Below are 19,065 nucleotides of genomic sequence, written 5' to 3' on the forward strand. Positions count from 1 at the left end.
GGCACTTGTTACACTTAATGCTAAGTCAGCACTGCAACATGCTAGACAATGCTTGCAAGGAGGTACGGGCTCATTTTGCAGAAGACCATTCAGCCCCTGCTGCTTTTGACCATTGCTGTAGGTGTTTAGCATCTGTAGGTGTTTAGCATCTGCATGTCCCTCTAGAGCCTCTCTTCCTCTGCTCCACAATATCAGAGCAGCCATATGCAAATATTTGTGGTTACAGGCAGAAAAGAGTACTATGAAATGCACAGGTGCAGTTTGGAAATCCAGGAAGAATCTTCCATTACTTCTGGATTAGGTTTCTTTAAGCATGCAATTCACTTGCCTTCACTCAGTGCCACTTATTCATATGAAAACACTCATTAAAGAGTGGGAAACACCAACCAAAAAAAAAAGGCAAGCTGATCAAATTTAAATATTTCTCATCTGATCAGGAAAATGAACTTTCCAGTGAAGTGTAATTGAACAGAGTGCTGAATCGCTGGGGGGGAGCAAACAAAGCTCCAATTTTAACAGCAATCCACAGTAAACTTTCTGCCACCTGTTTCTACGTTGCTCTGCACCTTACGTACGCCTTGTTAAGCCTCCCAGTTCCTCGCTTTAAAACACCTTTGAAGGTACAATACTACAGACAGCTTGTGGTATCAACTGCACACAACACAGCCTGGCTTAAAGCTAGCCTTGGTGAAAGCTAAGGCTACGCTTACAAGTGTGGCCAACTTACGGGACTCACTTACGTTGCAACCTTTTTGTCCAGTAAAAAGAACACCAGAAATCCATTGAACAGAAGCAGCTTCTTAAGTACACACTGCAGCCCGGGGTGAAATCCAAAGTTTAAAGGATACACTATGATCCATCCCTTCTGAAGAAATTGGGTGAGGTTTTCAATGTTTTACAGTTTGGATAACAGTTAAACAATAATTCTTCCTGTCCATCTTTGAAGCCTGCAGATAAAGAGTTCTGGGTAGGTATCACATATCAATATTACAAAAACTCTCCCGAATATGTTTCACAACATACCATATCCACTTGCATCACTCTGGACAATAAAATTAATAGTATAGATTAAGATTATTAAAATTACCCTTCAGGAAGCAAAATTAGACAAAGGGGGTTTATTTATTTATTTATTCTCCATTTTACGCCATACCAAGGACCTAAAATACAAACTAGAATACAACAAGCCTCTATAAGGTACAGAAGAAATCAAAGCATGGCCTTAGCCAACACAGACAATTTTTGACCAACAAAGGATTTGTGGAGTTAAATGAATAAAGCACTTGCTAGAAGCAACAAATAATCATTTAAGCAGAGCGCTGCAGACGTCTAGAAAGACCCGTCTCCTCTCTGCAGGAAATAGCTGCAATGTGCCAAGGGGATTTCAGTATTAAAAAGGAAAAAAAAAATAGGCAGCAGAGTAAAAAGAAGTGCACTAACACCAGGCAAACCACACAGCCGCCCCTCCGAGAGACACCGCGCAAGCACGCAGAGCCACGGCGCAAGCTCTTTGTGGCAGGAAATCTAATAGACAAGAAACAACAACAGGTGAATAAAAGATAAGAGGTCAGGATGCGAGGGGAAGGGAACAAAATAACCGAGATGAGAGAGAGCATCTGTCCACATCTCAGCTCTCCAGCAGCAGTGACAGCAACCAGACGGTTACTCAGACACTGTCAGGTTGCAAATTATCACAGGAATTGCAGTGGTGAGTCTGAAGTGCAAGTTGTTGGGAAGATCAAGTGTTGACTTCATAGATGCATGGAAGATGCATAAAAGTGCTCTGCAAGAAGAAATCACAGAATCCCAGACTGGTTGGGGTTGGAAGGGAGCCCTGGAGATCATCTAGTCCAACCCCCTGCCAAAGCAGGGTCACCCAGAGCACGTTGCACAGGGTTGTGTCCAGGCACGTTTGAATATCTCCAGAGAAGGAGAATCCACAACCTCCCTGGGCAGCCTGTTCCAGTGCTCTGGCACCCTCACACTAAAGAAGTTCCTCCTCATATTCAGATGAGACTTCCCCATGTTTCAGCTTGTGCCTGTTGCCCCTTGTCCTGTCACTGGGCACCACTGAGAAGAGTCTGGCCCCCTCCTCTTGACACCCACCCCTAAGGTATTTGTAAGCATTGACAAGATCCCCCCTCAGTCTTCTCCAGACTAAATCGACCCAGCTCCCTCAGCCTCTCCTCATAAGAGAGATGCTCCAGTCCTCTGACCATCTCCGTACCCCTCCGCTGGACTCTCTCCAGTAGCTCCTCATCTTTCTCAAGCTGGGGGGCCCAGAAATGCACACAGTTACTCCAGGTGTGGCCTCACCAGGGCAGTGTAGAGGGGCAGGATAACCTCCCTTGACCTGTTGGCCACACTCTTCCTAACACACCCCAGGACACCATTGGCCTTCCTGGCCCCAAGGGCACATTGCTGGCTCATGGGGAACTTGTTGTCCACCAGAACTCCCAGGTCCTTCCCCACAGAGCTGCTTCCCAGCAGGTCAACCCCCAGCCGGTACTGGTGCATGGGGTTATTCCTCCCAAGGTGCAGGATCCTACACTTGGCTTTGTTGAACTTCATGAGGTTCCTCTCCACCCAGCTCTCCAGCCTATCCAAGTCATGCTGAATGGCAGCACGGCCTGCTGGGGTATTGGCCAGTCCTCCCAGTTTGGTGTCATCAGCAAATCTTTTATGATAAAATGCACTAATTTCTTAATACCTTTTCCTCTCCAAAAAGTTTAGATGGAAACACAACATTACACAATGGGTCTGATCCTGATAATTTCAAGGACCGGGCCTTGTAGTGGAAATGTCAAGCAACACCTAAGATCAAACATGCATTTAGAAAATGTTTACTGGAAACACCTTACTAATATTTAAGCCTCTGAGTTAATCAGAATAAAATGCATAAGTGAGGAAACAATAAAATCTGGTCCTTTCTGAAAATTAGGGTTTGCTTGGTTGCTTTTTTCCCCTAAGCCTTATATTGATGAGTGTAAAAAAAAAAATCTTGTACGGGAAAAGAGCCTGTCTAGAGCAGTTCAGGTTTTCTTCCTTCCAACTGCTGTGCCACGGTCTGTGTGCCAGCCCGCGAGACCTCACAAGCAGCTGGATTTCAACAGGGCACAATGAAAAAGATTTGTAAAGCACCCTGCGACAACTGCACTTCAGCCCACTGTCTACACTGCTCTACAAACTGCCAGAGGTTCATTAAACTAAATGGACTTATTTGAATTTTATAATTGAAAACTGTTGTCTTAAAGACAAGTCCCAAATGGGGTGATCTACAGCTTCCAGCACTATTTAACCTCAAAGAACAGAATCTGATAATACACGTTTTGAAACCTCTGCAGAGTCTCATTGAAACTGCTGTAAAACGTTGGCTCCTTAGGAAACAAAGTCAGAAAGAAGAAAAAAGAAAAAACAAAAAACAAAAGGTATTTAACAATTCAACTCAGTGGCAACATGTTGAATGTTTTCTCATTATTTTCACTGGTTAGTTCATTGCTCCTACAAAATTCTGGATTTGAGGAAATTAATCCATATTTTCAGTAGACAAACTACTCCCTTCATGGAGACAATCAGGTGCTGGAAAGAATCACAGAATCAACCAGGTTGGAAGAGCCCTCCGGGATCATCGAGTCCAACCATTGCCCTGACACCACCATGTCAACTAGACCATGGCACTAAGTGCCATGTCCAGTCTTTTTTTAAACACATCCAGAGATGGTGACTCCACCACCTCCCTGGGCAGCCAGTTCCAATGGTTAACGACCCGTTCTGAGAAGAAATTCTTCCTAGTGTCCAACCTGAACCTCCCCTGGCCAAGCCTGAGGCTGTGTCCTCTTGTCCTATTGCTGGTTGCCTGGGAGAAGAGGCCGACTCCCACTTCACTACAACCTCCCTTCAGGTAGTTGTAGACTGTAATAAGGAAGAAGGTAGTCAAAAATTGCATCATACAAGTCAAAAAGCATGGCAAACGGGGTATCATTGTAAACTGACTATAAAATTATAAAGCATCTTCCCCTTAAAAAAAAAAAAAAACAAACCACAAAACAAAAGAGTGAAGTCCTGAGGCCAGCACGCTCCATCCTCATCAAAGGGAATACAAGGTAGCCAGCGTCCAGACAACTAGATCTCCCTTGTGCAAACAAAGCAATACCTCACTCCTTCACTGCAAGAAACAGCAGAACTGAGTCTCTTCAAAATGCTGTTAAACACACAAAGTAAACAGAGCATTATAAAACATTTTCCTCCTCTACTTACATTCCATTAATCTTTCATGCCACTTACACAGTTGGTTAGAGCATTTTCTACAGAAGTTGATGATCTTTTTATCATTGAGGGCTTGCAGGTGTATGCATGACAGCTGCAGGGAAAAGGCTGAGCAGCCTACAGCCATCTAAATAAATATCATCAGGGAATTCTTCATTTTGCTAAATTAACCAACCCTTAATCAAATTTCACCACACCAATACAAACGATGCAGGTATAGCTAGTGATCAGCTGATTTCTGAAGCAAAGACTGGACTGCAGTCATTTAAGATGATGACTTCAACAGAAGAAATCCTATTCCTTCAGATGTCTCCAACAGCAGTACATTAAGATGAAAAAACCAATCCTGCACATAGGCAGATCCCTACCAACACCAGCTGCACACCGTTTTCCATCTCAGAAAAGGATGCAGACCCACCCATGAGATGCCAGTTACGCTGCCAGGTGCAAGCTGAGCGACTCAGCTACCACTCTACTGTGTGAGAACCTGTCCAGAACAATCTTCATGTAAAGGAGACCACAGGTAACAACTCTTAGCCTTTTTTTTGTTAGTAACTTTAGATCTAAAAAGCCAACGCAGCTATTGCATGATTTACCACATTCCCAGGAGAAAACTGAAGTCCTAAGGATCAGTATTTTCAAATCTGCAAGAGCAGGGCTGGACAATGCCACTCAGACCTGCCACCTGGATGGTTAAAAGATGAAGAGTATTGAAGGAGCCACTGGACACCCTGTGCTATGAATCCATCCTTGGTATCACGCCGCATCAGAACAGCGGCCCTGCATGAATCAGCAAGAGGCTTTGGAAATTTCATGATTAACCTGAAGGTTTCAATCCTGCACTGGAATGAAGAGCTGTTGCAGGCAATTTCTTCAAAAGAGTTGAAGTCACAGAACTTGTAATTATTTATTAACAAAACCGACTATTTCTGCTTCCTAGTTTTGTAAGGGTAGACTAAACTCCAGCTCTGCACAGTGCATTGTCTAAAGCTAAAATCAGAGCTGAAAAATCATAGAATCGTTTTGGTTGGAAGAGGACATTTAAGATCACCAAGCCCACCACTAACCCATGTCCCTCATGGCCATCTACATGGCTTTTAAATCCCTCCAGGGATGGGGACTCCACCACTGCCCTGGGCAGCCTGTTTCAGTGCTTGACAACCCTTTTGGTGAAGAAATTGTTCCTGATATCCAATCTAAACCTCCCCTGGCACAACTTGAGGCTATTTCCTCTTGTCCTATCACTTGTTACCTGGGAGAAGAGACCAACCCCCACCTCGCTACAATAAAGTACCTTGAGCTTTTAACAAGGCATGGTCACATATATTGTCCTTTCACATATGGTTGTGTATTCCCATACACACCCCACCGATTGTTGCTATTAAACGTAACCAAGTATCTGTATCAAGCTACAACCCAATACCTGCCAAATATGCAGACATTTTATACAAGTGCCTCGAAATCATTTCAGGAAAATCTGTAGTTTAAAACTACACTCTGCCATATACAATTTATCCTCAATGAATTTCTCAGCTACTTGTCTTGTAGAAGAACCGTTACCTTTATAACACTGGAAAACACCATTAGCAATAAAAGTGGTTTTAAGAGACCATTAGAGTACATACAGATGAGAATAACTCTGCTTTATTCCTTGTAGCAGCTATTTCCCCAATGTAACAGCAAGGGCAACAGCTATACATCTGTCTTCCTCACTCCACATCACAAGCTGGGTTATCGGTTCTATTGCTTTAGACAGAAAGAGAAGACCAAATGCCAGGTCATTAGTAAGAATCCATTTAACAAAGTTCACTGTAAACGTAATGAAAATAATGGCCAAAAAGCATTAAAAAGAAAAAGAATTCCACTTGTGAAAAATAAAATATGTTCAAGGTTTTTTTTGCCTGTGATTTCAACTTCTGCAGACATGAAAGGAGGAAACACACTACACCTTGCCTCACTTTTAGTTCTTGACGTCCGTTGTATGTGTTTGCCTGTGTGAAAGCTCAGCACAAAGATTTCAAGAAGGTCTCATGGAGTCACTGCTAGTTTGTTTTCTCCCAATTAAAGCAGCTATTAAAGGCCAGTTTTAAAAAATAGCAACCTTTAAGTAGAAAGAAAAATGCCTAACAATAAATAAAAGGCAGACACATTCACCAATTAAAAATCTGACAAGATCTCTCAAAAAAATAGCATTTGCTAAATGCCAGGTTGCTTGTTTCAGAGTACAAAAGCTGCTTCAACCAGCTACCAACAAAACAAAAGGTTAAGAAAAATCAATATACATACACGTGTTTGTCCTCTGAAAGAAAAAAAACAACATTCCCCAAGTTGTCCTCCAGCAGATCAGCAAAATTTTTAAAAAATAGTGCAGAGAACGGAGAAAAGACATTGCCAAAGCCCATGTGATCAGCATTAGACCGCTACAACAAAAGCTCCTGGTCTCCAGTGACAACATTTTGACCTTACAAAGTACCTTTTATTTAAGGAACTTGAAGGCTCCTTCTCATATCTGAAGGAATTAGCATGTTTTTAAAGTGGGTGTGCCGAGGCATGAGTGCAAGCGCCACGCTTTCGACCATCCGGCAGAAGCACGGGGTCAGAAGCTGTAAAGCCCTGACGTCCAATATCCTACTCCGGAAGCCACAGCCGCAGGAGTTACATCTTCTTATAGCAAATAATGGTCATTTCTTCTCACCAATGTGAGGACAAGGGCAAATTTGAAGATACTCTCACATCCCCTGAAGGCACAGGGGGAAGGGCTCCCCTGAGCAACACAAAGGTGGAGATTTTAACAGCAGACTTTGCAAACGTTCATTAAGCTTCTCAAACACTCTTTACTTCTAAAAGATTTATTGTTATGAATATACCTACCCCCCCAAACCCTCTCTCTCTCCTTTAGGAGAAAGGAGAGGGAAACTGTGCCCAAGAACTCAGTGTAACCCAGTAGCAGCACTGCTGAGGGTATGACTACACTACCTGGTAACTCAGCTCCCGGCTCTTTTCGAATCATAGAATAGAACCGTTTTGGTTGGAAAGGACCTTTAAGATCATCAAGTCCAACCGTTAACCCAGCACTGCCAAGGCCACCACTAAATCACGTCCCTCATCACCACATCTACACAGCTTTTAAATCCCTCCAGGGATGGGGACTCCACTACTGCCCTGGGCAGCCTGTTCCAGTGCTTGACAACCCTTTCCATGAAGAAATTGTCCCTGATCTCCAAACTAAACCTCCCCTGGCACAACTTGAGGCCGTTTCCTCTCATCCCATCACTCGTTACCTGGGAGAAGAGACCGACCCTCACCTCACTACACCCTCCTTTCAGGTAGCTGTAGACAGTGATAAGGTCTCCCCTGAGCCTCCTTTTCTCCAGACTAAACCCCCCCAGGTCCCTCTGCCGCTCCTCATCACACTTGTGCTCCAGACCCTTCACCAGCTTCGTTGCCCTTCTCTGGACTCGCAAAGTTCTTAAGATTCTCCTTCTAGCTTTGGTTAGACACCCTCAAGTATCATCTGTCTTTCTTTTAAAGGACAGACCCTGGCCCAGGCTGCCCAGAGAAGCTGTGGCTGCCCCCTCCCTGGCAGTGTTCAAGGCCAGGCTGGATGGGGCCCGGAGCAACCTGGTCCAGTGGAAGGTGTCCCTGCCCATGGCAGGGGGGCCGGAACCAGACGATCCCCAAGGTCCCTTCCAACACAAACCATTCTATGATTCTATAAATCTAACTTTTTATTACTCTCACTCCCTGGTGAGAGCACTGCCCATCATTCACTCCTGAGAGCGATTCTACAGGCAGGACAGACAAGGCACCAGGTACCGCTCCATCCACTGAATACAGTTTTTTAATACCCCAGGAGTGCTGGTGCCCTTGTACTTCTGTAACACTGAGCAGGAAACACAACAGCAGCATAACACTATAAAACATCCTACCTGCGGGCTGCAAGACAAGTGTTATGATGGTAAACAATGTGAACTGCTGTTCATAGATATGTACAGGTTTTGGAACCAATGAGATACCATCAGGATCCCAAGAGGAGACCTGAGATGGGTGGTTTGCTGTGTAGACATGGTCAGTTTGCTCAAGTTGGGGCTATGGGGCAGCACAGGCACCAGACACCTGCACCACCTCTCTGAGCCAGATGACCTTAGCAGGGTTATCATCACCCAACAGATCCTGGTTCAGCTCAAACACCAGGATTTTATTTTCAGTTTTGTATTCTACTGAGCAGTACGTCTCCTTCTGCTCGGGAAACAGCTTCTTCCAAATTAGTCCATATTGAGGCTGCCTTTATTCTCTATTCTTGGCAACAGCTGGAAAAAAACAAGGTGAATTCTATCAGTACACAAATCCTCCTACAGGAAACAACTCCCAAAGAACAAATGTGTTCCCCAACACAACAGGAAAAACTGACACTTCACAGGGACAGAAAAATGATCACAAGTGGGATGGTCCTTCCTGTTGGGTCTTCCTTCATCTCAGAGTTTTCTGCATTCGGAGCTGCTGAAAAGCAACGCTGTAGAGACTAGGGATGACCCAAAATTTCCACACTATACCAAGACTGCGATGAACAACACTGATGAAACCTACACTGTGACACTGACATTTGTGTAATTAACTTTCCTGAAGTAGCAGCACCTGATTTTAGACCAGAGCCCCAGCTCCCATAAAACACCATTTCATACCCGATTTCAGCGCTGTTCTAATACACTAAACTTCGTCAAGGATCTGGCCCCAAATGCTCTCCCTGAAAGTAAGACACTTTTTCTCACGGGAAGTCCAGCAAAATCAGTACAAGAATCCCTAAATCGAGTATCAGAGGGAAGTAAATTATTCAGTCTTTTGCAACTGAGAGCTACTGAGCTTGAGTAAACACCAAAAATTATCCCTTCATTAATAAAATAATTTATATTTATAAATGGCCTTTCAGCTTTTACATTTGAAAGCAATTTATAGACAATCACACTAAATAGATTTTGCTGACCTAAACAATGTTTCTTTTTGAAAGACATAACAGCTTTGCTATAACCAAGTAAGATATCATACTACCTGAAGAAGCTCCTCTGGTTTTATTTGTTTGCAGCAGAAGAATGTAGTCAAGAGTTTTGCTACTTTTCATACAGTGTCTCTTTTTATGGGCCTTTCACACAGCAACAAGAGAAATAAATAGCCTTACAAATAAACAGGGAAATGCAAGTGTAAAACCACAAGAATTGGCAGAAGACTGTACACATAAATGTTTTGGAAATAAAGCTATCAAGAAAAGGAAGCTTGGCTACATGTCAAACCAAGAGCCTATCATTAAGATTTGTAATATTTTTCTGAAGCTGAGTAAAGTTATAAGATGGATACATTTAACCCACCCAGGTCTAAATTTGTTTGCAATGCTATTTTATGAGCATACAAAACAGCAAGAAATGTCACCTGCTGCTTGGCAAGTTCATCCACACCTGGGCTGCTATACAAAAACAACGTCCAGAAGAAAGTGATTTAAATTCCTTCCCATGCCATTTGCTTTTCTTACTTGGCTAACCCTAAGAAACATGACTAACACAACACTTTTTCAGTCCTTTGCAATCAGTTCTACTTTCAGGTTTTCATGGTCTGGCTCAACATGACACTTGATGCTGTGCAAAGAATCTCTACATGAAAACCAAGTTCTAATTAAATTCTAGAGGTTTAGTTATTAGGCTGTTCTACTGAACAATTTTCATTTCATAAAGTCGATAACCTCGATGTTGTGTCTAAACACTGGACCTAAACTAACCAAGGTATCAGTGTCTGTAAGACAATGATTATTAGACAAACATGATTTCTTATTTGGAGAACACAGTAACATGCTCTCATTCTCATTTTATATTATAAATGAAATAACAAGTCTAGATTTATTAAAATAGAGATACAAAAGAAGGCCCTTAAAATACTCTTTTTTCTTTCATGTTTCCTGTAATTTCCAAAAGACAATTACTACAGGAAATGCTGCAGCAATCAATGCAAGTCGATTATTCATTCTTCCACTGTGTACAAATTACTGTTTTCTCTAAATTAAGGTTATCCAGCTACAGCTTACCATGTTTGCCTCTCCAACTTACTGAAATCTGAGGCTGATAAAGAAAGAATCACACAGAATCACACAGAATCACACAGAATCACACAGAATCACACAGAATCACACAGAATCACACAGAATCACACAGAATCACACAGAATCACACAGAATCACACAGAATCACACAGAATGTTAGGGATTGGAAGGGACCTCGAAAGATCATCTAGTCCAATCCCCCTGCCGGGGCAGGATTGCCTAGACCATATCACACAGGAACGCGTCCAGGCGGGTTTTGAATGTCTCCAGAGAAGGAGACTCCACAACCTCTCTGGGCAGCCTGTTCCAGTGTTCGGTCACCCTCACCGTAAAGAAGTTTTTCCTCATATTTATGTGGAACCTCCTGTGTTCCAGCTTGCACCCATTGCCCCTTGTCCTGTCAAGGGATGTCACTGAGAAGAGCCTGGCTCCATCCTCATGACACTTGCCCTTTACGTATTTATAAACATTAATGAGGTCACCCCTCAGTCTCCTCTTCTCTAAGCTAAAGAGACCCAGCTCCCTCAGCCTCTCCTCAGAAGGGAGATGTTCCACCCCCTTAATCATCTTCGTGGCTCTGCGCTGGACTCTCTCTAGCACTTCCCTGTCCTTCTTGAACTGAGGGGCCCAGAACTGGGCACAATATTCCAGATGCGGCCTCACCAGGGCAGAGTAGAGGGGGAGGAGAACCTCTCTCGACCTGCTGACCACACCCCTTCTAATACACCCCAGGATGCCATTGGCCTTCTTGGCCACAAGGACACACTGTTGGCTCATGGTCATCCTGCTGTCCACTAGGACCCCCAGGTCCCTTTCCCCTCCGCTGCTCTCCAACAGGTCTGTCCCCAACTTGTACTGGTACATGGGGTAGTTCTTGCGCAGATGCAGGACTCTACACTTGCCCTTGTTATAGTTCATTAAATTTCTAACACTAAGCACAACACACTTTAAATCCACACTATTTATCCTTGTCCTAAATATAAGGTATAAGTGCCCAGTAAAAACTCAATATCCAGGTGAGAAGCCTGATTTTTTTCAGGTTTTCACGACTAATCATGTATTTATTATGCAAACAGTCCATGCAAACTCATGAACAATTGCACCCAGGAGCGTGTGTAGGCTGGATATAAAATTTTCAGGACCACCATCCATTTTAACAGTCATGTATTTGGGTATTAGCTTCCCATCCCTTTCCCTTTCAACATTTATTATGTACAAAATAAAAAGTCAAAGTACACTACTACCACTGTCATACCTCATGTTTAGATGAGGTCATACTAGGGTATACTTTTCTCCATCTGCATACATATATACATACAACTCCAACCTAAACGAGCCTGGTTTTATAACAGTTTTTCTTATAAAACTAATGAACCACATATACTTGAAATGGAAAAGTCAGGCACCACACTCTGTGTTAAGCATCACCTTTCATTCATTGTTCAGTGTGATTCTTTGTTACCTATTACCATACAACTCAGAGACGGCAGTCACGACCCTGGGAAGGCTACGCCGTTCAGTGAACCAGCTGCTTTTTTGAGAGCCACCATTTACCTCAAGCTTTGCAAGATCTGAAAGACCAGTTTTCAGAGCAATGAAAAAGAACAGAATTTTGTCCTAAGCATTATCATTCATACAGGATTTTAAAATCATAACACGTCCTAGATACAAAACTATGACTACAATAACTTCTCCAAAGTAACACAATGACTATAGTTTCTGGCAAAGACACTGAATGAGGAACCAAAGTTTGAAAGCTCGTTACAACTCACAATGTCATACTAGTATGACCACTTGCTGCCCACACCCACTTCAGAGGGTGTGTGTAAGACCAACATTTAAAAGCTTCAGTGTGGGAAATGAGCTGCCAACCCACTGGTTATAAATAGCATAGAAGAGATTTATAAGCAGTTGAAGAAGGCACAGAGGGAAATCAGTGAAGTGAATTCAGGTCCTTGCTTGGCTCCAAGTACATCACAGAATCATCCTCTAACAGAGGAGAGCTCAGGAATAATGGCAGACAAAAATTTCCAGCATAAACGTGACTAGACACAACTGCTTTCTTTTCATCCCCCACAAGATGGTCAGACTCAGAAGAAGTAACACTTTTGCCACTATGGCATCCTAAAACAGGATGGAGTCTGCACACAGGACTTCCTAGTCCTACAGCTCTTCCAACCAGACACATTTTACTCAGTGCTGCTGTGTGTTTGTGGATGGGGGTCAACTACGGACTCTACAGCAGTAAGAAGACGGTGCCTTGACCCTCCCTGTGTGGCACTGTGCTAACTGCAGGGCTTACTCCTCTGACCCCAGGATACAGCAAAGCAAGGGGAACACAAGGGGGTGAGCTAGGCAGGGCAGGAGGACGCCGGGACACCCCTCAGGAGAAGGTCTGCTCCAGCACTGAGGCCTCCCCACCGCTGTCAGGGCCCTGGAGGGACCCGAGGCCCTGGAGGCCCCACAGCACGGCAGGGCCCACCCACGCCCCTGTCTCACCCCCAGCGCCCCACACAGCGCTGAGGAACGGCCCTGCGGGCGGGACGGGAGGCTGCGGAGCGGAGCCGCGCCGCCCCTACCTGATCACGGAGATGAGCAGCCCCGAGGGGTCCTTGCTTCTGCTCATGGAGCTCCGGTAGCGCCCCGCCGCCTCGCCCGCCGCCATCTTGCCCCCTCCCTCAAATAGAGAGCGGCCACCCGTGCCGGCGCGGCGCAGCCAATCAGAAGGGAGGAGGCGGGAACCTGCGGGTGTGACACCCAATAGAAGGAGAGGAGGCGGAGCACGCGGCATCGAGGCGCCGTGCAGTGCGCGGCGGCGCCGCGGGGCACGCTGGGAGTTGTAGTTTCTATGGCGGCGGCTGCGGCCCGCGGCGGTGTGAGGCGGGAGTCAGTAGAAAGGCGCCGTGGGCGGTACGATCCCCCCTTCGACAGGCGGCTAAAATCGACTAACGGATCAATAAATTGCCGACCAGACAAGATACATCGGCAAAGAGGGCTGTGCCCAAACGTCATCATTCACTCTGGAAGCTGCAGAAACTGGGGTGGGAGCGTGAGGGACTGAAGCCGCCCACGCAGAGTCTGGCCACGCCGCCGCATGGGGCCTGACGCGCTCCCGGGCCTTCCCCGGACTGAGCAGTGAAGGGCTTAAATGTTTATAAGGTTTAAAATTAATAAAACGCGCTAGCGACTTAGAGTAACATCCCACAAACCAGCTGATGCTGAATATTAACTGTGCACCACAGCCTTGAGCGGGTTCATTTGCAGGTTCTACACGGGTAGATGCTGTAGCATCCCATCATTTAGTGCCTTTAAGAGGAGAAGGACTTGGGGGTGATGGCTGACAAGAAGCTCACCATGAGCTGGCAGTGTGCGCTTGCTGCCCAGAAAGCCACCCGTGTCCTGGGCTGCATCCCCAGCAGCGTGGCCAGCAGGGCGAGGGAGGGGATTCTGCCCCTCTGCTCCGCTCTCGTGAGACCCCCCCTGCAGTGCTGCGTCCAGCTCTGGGGCCCCAACAGAAGAAGGACACGGAGCTGTTGGAGCGAGTCCAGAGGAGGCCACGAAGATGCTCAGAGGGCTGGAGCACCTCTGCTCTGGAGACAGGCTGAGAGAGTTGGGGCTGTTCAGCCTGGAGAAGAGAAGGCTCCGGGGAGACCTTCTAGCACCTTCCAGTACCTAAAGAGCCTACAGAAAAGCGGGAGAGGGACTTTTTACGAGGGCAGGGAGTGACAGGATGAGGGGGAATGGTTTTAAACTGAAAGAGGGGAGATTTAGATGAGATCTTAGGAAGAAATTCTTTGCTGTGAGGGTGGTGAGACACTGGCCCAGGTTGCCCAGAGAAGCTGTGGCTGCCCCCTCCCTGGCAGTGTTCAAGGCCAGGTTGGACGTGGCTTGGAGCAACCTGGTCTAGTGGAAGGTGTCTCTGCCCATGGCAGGGGGGTTGGAACCAGATGATCTTTTAAGGTCCCTTCCAACCCAAACCATTCTATGACTCTATGGTTCTAAGTTACTGTGTTTTAAAAAATAGTTTCCCCTTGGTTTCCCCAGGGAGGTGGTAAGTTGAGCTGAAGTGGCCCAGGTGATCTTCAAAGTCGGCTCTGAAAGTCAGGCTGACCTAACCGGAGTTTTGCACTTGAATTGTGGTTTTTGCACAGCTGGGGGTGACAAATCAGAGTCAGCTCACCAACTGGGAAGTGGCAGGTCTTTGACACACAACGCTTACTGAAGGCCAACTTACTTGCTTGTAGTCCATCTTGCCTTACCATTAGCATGCTCCATCTCTTGCCATAGGATCATCTTCTTTAGAAAAGGAAAGGTGTATGTCACTGAGCTGAAGGTTAGAAAACAAAAGATTGTTTTTCACTGGCTTGCTGGGCAACGTGAAACAAGTCATTTACGACCACAGCCTCGCTTTCCCCATTTGCAGATGAGGGATAATGATACCTCTCCAGTCAAGTACTTTGAGAGCTTGTGTTAAAAGCACCATGCAAGGCCCAGGTTTGTTATTGCAGAGGCAGTAACTCCTTAGCAGTCAGGTACTAACAGCTGCTGGGTGTTTTCTAAACCAGGTTCACTCCATCATGTCAAAGACACTGCTCCTGGCTGCTATTCTGGAGTTGTTTCTTCAGTCCAAAGCTGCACATTAACAATTTTAATTGCATGAAAATTGCTGAAATCTGTAGGTAAGCCAACAGTACCCATCTATACAAACTGTATTTGAAATATAAGGTAATTGAAGGCGTGGTATTCCTAGGGCTTATTTATACAGTGAAGATTTCCACAGGAGCTACTGTGGAAGGATCTCTATTTATTACCAACGGCTGTATCTATTATCATTAGCAGAATGGCACAATAAGAGCATGAGCACTTTAATTCTGAAATAAAAGATACTTTATTCCTGAATAACCAATGTGTTTTCAGAACAGAATAATTACTCCAAAGCAAAGTGATTTTTATCTCCAGATAGGGTCTGCACTTGAAGTGTGTTCCCGTAGAGCTGTTCTGGTCCATTTCCCCTGTGCAGACAGTCTCTCAGCTCTACAATTTCCTATTCAGCTATGCCAAAAAAGCTCATCTTCGTTGATTTTCTGGGCAGGTTTGCTAATGCCTTTGCTCGAGGACGGTGATTTGAATGGCAGGAGTTTTATGCACTGGCTGGAGGGAGTTTTTTCTCAAACTGCCGACCTGCCAATATTGTTTTTTTGTTAATTGGCAATTCATATTGACTGCTCTGTACCAGCACGTCCTGGAGATTGCAGTGGGATGAAATCAATGTGTCCTACCTTTTCATTCCTGACAGCTACAATAATCACCTCATTTAGGAGGAACTTCATCAGGACAAACAACTGCAAATCTCCCCCAGAACTGTAACCTTGCTGACTTTCAATCCTGAGCTCTAATTGCTAATCCACTGCCTTGTTTCATTTAAAAGCCCTTTTTCTTCACTCCAAACCCAAGCAGAGCTATAGGTGTGAATTTATGTTTTCTTTAAACAAAAGAAAAAATCAGCGTAGTGCAGGATGACGCAGCACATGAACACTGAGGTCTTTCTTCATTAATAATATATGATACAATGAGGATGAAGGGTTACAAGAGCAGCATTTTCTCCTTACACAGGTTGCAAGAAAGGATCTCAACCTGAAAACTGATGGGCTGGAGATCAGGGAAGAGAAATATACTTTTCCTTTTCACATTTATTTCTCATAGCGTTTTAGTACTATGAGGTATATCTAGTAAATTGAGTGGTTCCTTGACCACTCAATCATAGAATCATAGAATGCTTTGGGTTGGAAGGGATCATCTGGTTCCAACCCCCCTGCCATGGGCAGGGACACCTTCCACTAGACCAGGTTGCTCCAAGCCCCATCCAACCTGGCCTTGAACACTGCCAGGGAGGGGGCAGCCACAGCTTCTCTGGGTAACCTGGGCCAGGGTCTCACCACCCTCACAGCAAAGAATTTCTTCCTAAGATCTCATCTAAATCTCCCCTCTTTCAGTTTAAAACCGTTCCCCCTTGTCCTATCACTCCGTGCCCTTGTCAAAAGCCCCTCTCCAGCTTTCCTGTAGCCCCTTCAGGTACTGGAAGTTGCTGCTAGAAGGTGTCCCGTGAGCCTTCTCTTCTCCAGGCTGAACAGCCCCAACTCTCTCAGCCTGTCTCCAGAGCAGAGGTGCTCCAGCCCTCTGAGCATCTTCGTGGCCTCCTCTGGACTTGCTCCAACAGCTCCGTGTCCTTCTTGTGTTGAGGGCCCCAGAGCTGGACTCAGTACTCCAGGTGGGGTCTCACAAGAGCAGTGTGGCAGAGAGCCATGCCAAAAAGAAGCCTAAACAGGCACAGGCAGAGCAGTTCTTTTGTAAATATGGCTTCCTCCCTTTGGGAAGCCTTTACAAACTCCACTGGCAAAAGACCTCCTTTCCCCATCTGTCTTGCATGATACTAGGGGATTGCTTTCCCCCTTTCCTGAGATAGTTTTACCTGCACTCCCTTTCCACAATTTATCCACTGGTATTTTCTAGGTGTTACTTGTGAATTCCTTAATCTAACAGATTTAGCAATGCTCAGTGCTGTTGTACACATGGATCTCTCATCTACAGGTTTAACATTTTAAAAAATACCATATTTTACTTTGTTATTTCATTTCAAACATGAGTAGAAATGTCAGAGAAAAGGGTTCAGTTCACACCAATATCTTACAGGCGTAATTGCCTTGTCTGTAATGTGTTTATATTAGTTATAATGAAATTACCTTTGACTTGCATCAGTGTAAATGGGAGCAGAGTGAAGGCCAGAGTTTCCATCTAAGTCTGCAGGAGCAATTTTGCTTGTATAAAGCGACCATAATTCAGTTGACATATATCAATCAGTTTAATAAAATATATTACCTCTTCTTACAGAGCTTGTCAGCCTGACATCAGCTGCAGTACACTGAAATTGGTGCATGGCCAAAGAATCAGGTCCCAAGCCCCCACTTCTTGCAATAGACTTAATTCTGTGTTTCTTATGAAGCTTTCTCAAGCTTTACCAGTCTGCCTGTATAAGAACTGAATAGAAGTGTGCTGAAACATCAGGATCTGGCCCTATGTTTAGTCACTCGTCTGGTTGACCTTGTTATTCCTATTTACCATTATATAAGTCTGAGCTAAAGGTGGTTTAGGTTTTTTTTTGATTTCCTGCATGACAACAATCAGTATCTCTTCCCAGCACATAGCTGCCATCAATTCTTTCTGTCTCAGCTTGTGAATAAGAAGTAAGCAGCCCATGGGGCAGAAGAAGAAGTTGCCTGGCTTAATGCTGGGAATCAAGGCAGAGATATGATTCAAATGCCTTCTTATTGTTTTTTGCCTCCTGACATTTCCCAGGTTGCACTGTGTACTGCTGCCGCAGAGAAAATAGTAACTAAGATTAAGCTAAGTGGAAAAGTACTGCTGCTTTTCCAGTGTCAGAGCCACAGAACCGATGGTAGTGCAATCCCTCAAGGAAATCAGAGCAGAGGTGTGAGGTCTTTCTCTTCAAAGGCAGGTAAAACACTGCGAAAGAAGATGAGCTGTTCTCCTTCTGTAAATCATTAACAAAACAGATTATTGGGGTGTATTTTTTCCCCTTTGTTTTACTTACTAAGGGAATGCTCTTTTTACAGTTGTGCAATCCGACACAACACAGAGAGGTGAGACTGAACCAGACAGTTCATGCAGTTGGTGACCTGATTCAGACCTAGCCAAAACAATGCATGTCAGAAAAAGGGGTAGAAACCCTGTAATTGATCCCATGGAATAATCTTTTATCATGGCTTGTTTTGTTAATTGATCTCATTCCCTGGGAAAAAGTAAATTGCAAGGGGTTAGAGCAGCTTTCTAATCTAGATATGCCTTAACACAGTTACTGAGTCGAGTGCAGCTTGAGCCCCAGAGCCTGCATTCACCTTCCAGGAGCTTGAACACGCTCCATGGCCTTCTCAGCAAAGCATGTCTATACTTTTGCATGGGGCTGTGTTCAAACGGAGAATTTTCTGGCAGTGACAATACATACAGGAGGAATATCAGTATTTTCATCATTATTGGGTATTGTAGATGCACCAGACCTTGGGCTTAGGAAGCCTAAATGTGACTTACCAATGGTGCCATCAATCTTATGGCTAAGACAAACCTCCCGTTTCATGTCCAGCATCCAGTTGTCCTCAGATATCTGGCTGCAGGCTGCATGTTGGCTGGTTGAAATTAAAATCTTTCAGCCTTATCTTCATTTGGAACCATGGAAAACCTGAGATGTGTAAGAGACATAAAAAACAACACTCACATCCTGACTCTCTCGTGTTTAATTATGCTTTTTGTTCCCCCAGGACTTCTGTAAGAAGTTCTTAGATCCTATCCACAAGCTTCTCATTTTAACCCAACTCCATTAAGTTCCTGATGACCATCTAGCTGACCATCAGTCTCCATGTAATGACTTGTGGATTTGTTGGGCATCAACACTTGCCTCAGGTGATATCCAAGCCAGTAAGTTCCTACAGTTTGGGGGAAAAGAGGTGGCTGGATAGAAAAGAAAGTCCCAGATTTCCAGCTGGCACCGAGGGGGAGGTGGAACCACTTGGCTCCTCTTTTCCAGTGAATTCACATGGGAGGGAGAGGTGATGGATGCCTCAACCCCAGGAAAAGCCCTTAGATGAGAGCTCCACCTTATAAAACCGTAGGCAGCCAAGCATGACATACATTGGAGATGATAAGAC

The 19,065-nt window shown here is 44.9% G+C and overlaps 1 protein-coding gene across 1 annotated transcript in view; it reads right to left on the reverse strand.

The window, feature by feature from the left end:
• The window catches only part of EXOC4 (exocyst complex component 4), a 481,536-nt gene extending 468,522 nt beyond the window's left edge, over nucleotides 1-13,014 (reverse strand). The window contains exon 1 of the mRNA XM_068401273.1: nucleotides 12,928-13,014. Within this exon, the coding sequence (XP_068257374.1) occupies nucleotides 12,928-13,013 (86 nt within the window). The 5' untranslated portion in view covers nucleotide 13,014. The remainder of the gene's footprint in view (nucleotides 1-12,927) is intronic.
• Between the last annotated feature and the right edge of the window lie 6,051 nt (nucleotides 13,015-19,065).

Source organism: Nyctibius grandis, chromosome 5 (genome assembly GCF_013368605.1).
Source record: "Nyctibius grandis isolate bNycGra1 chromosome 5, bNycGra1.pri, whole genome shotgun sequence".
Lineage (NCBI taxonomy): Eukaryota > Metazoa > Chordata > Aves > Nyctibiiformes > Nyctibiidae > Nyctibius > Nyctibius grandis.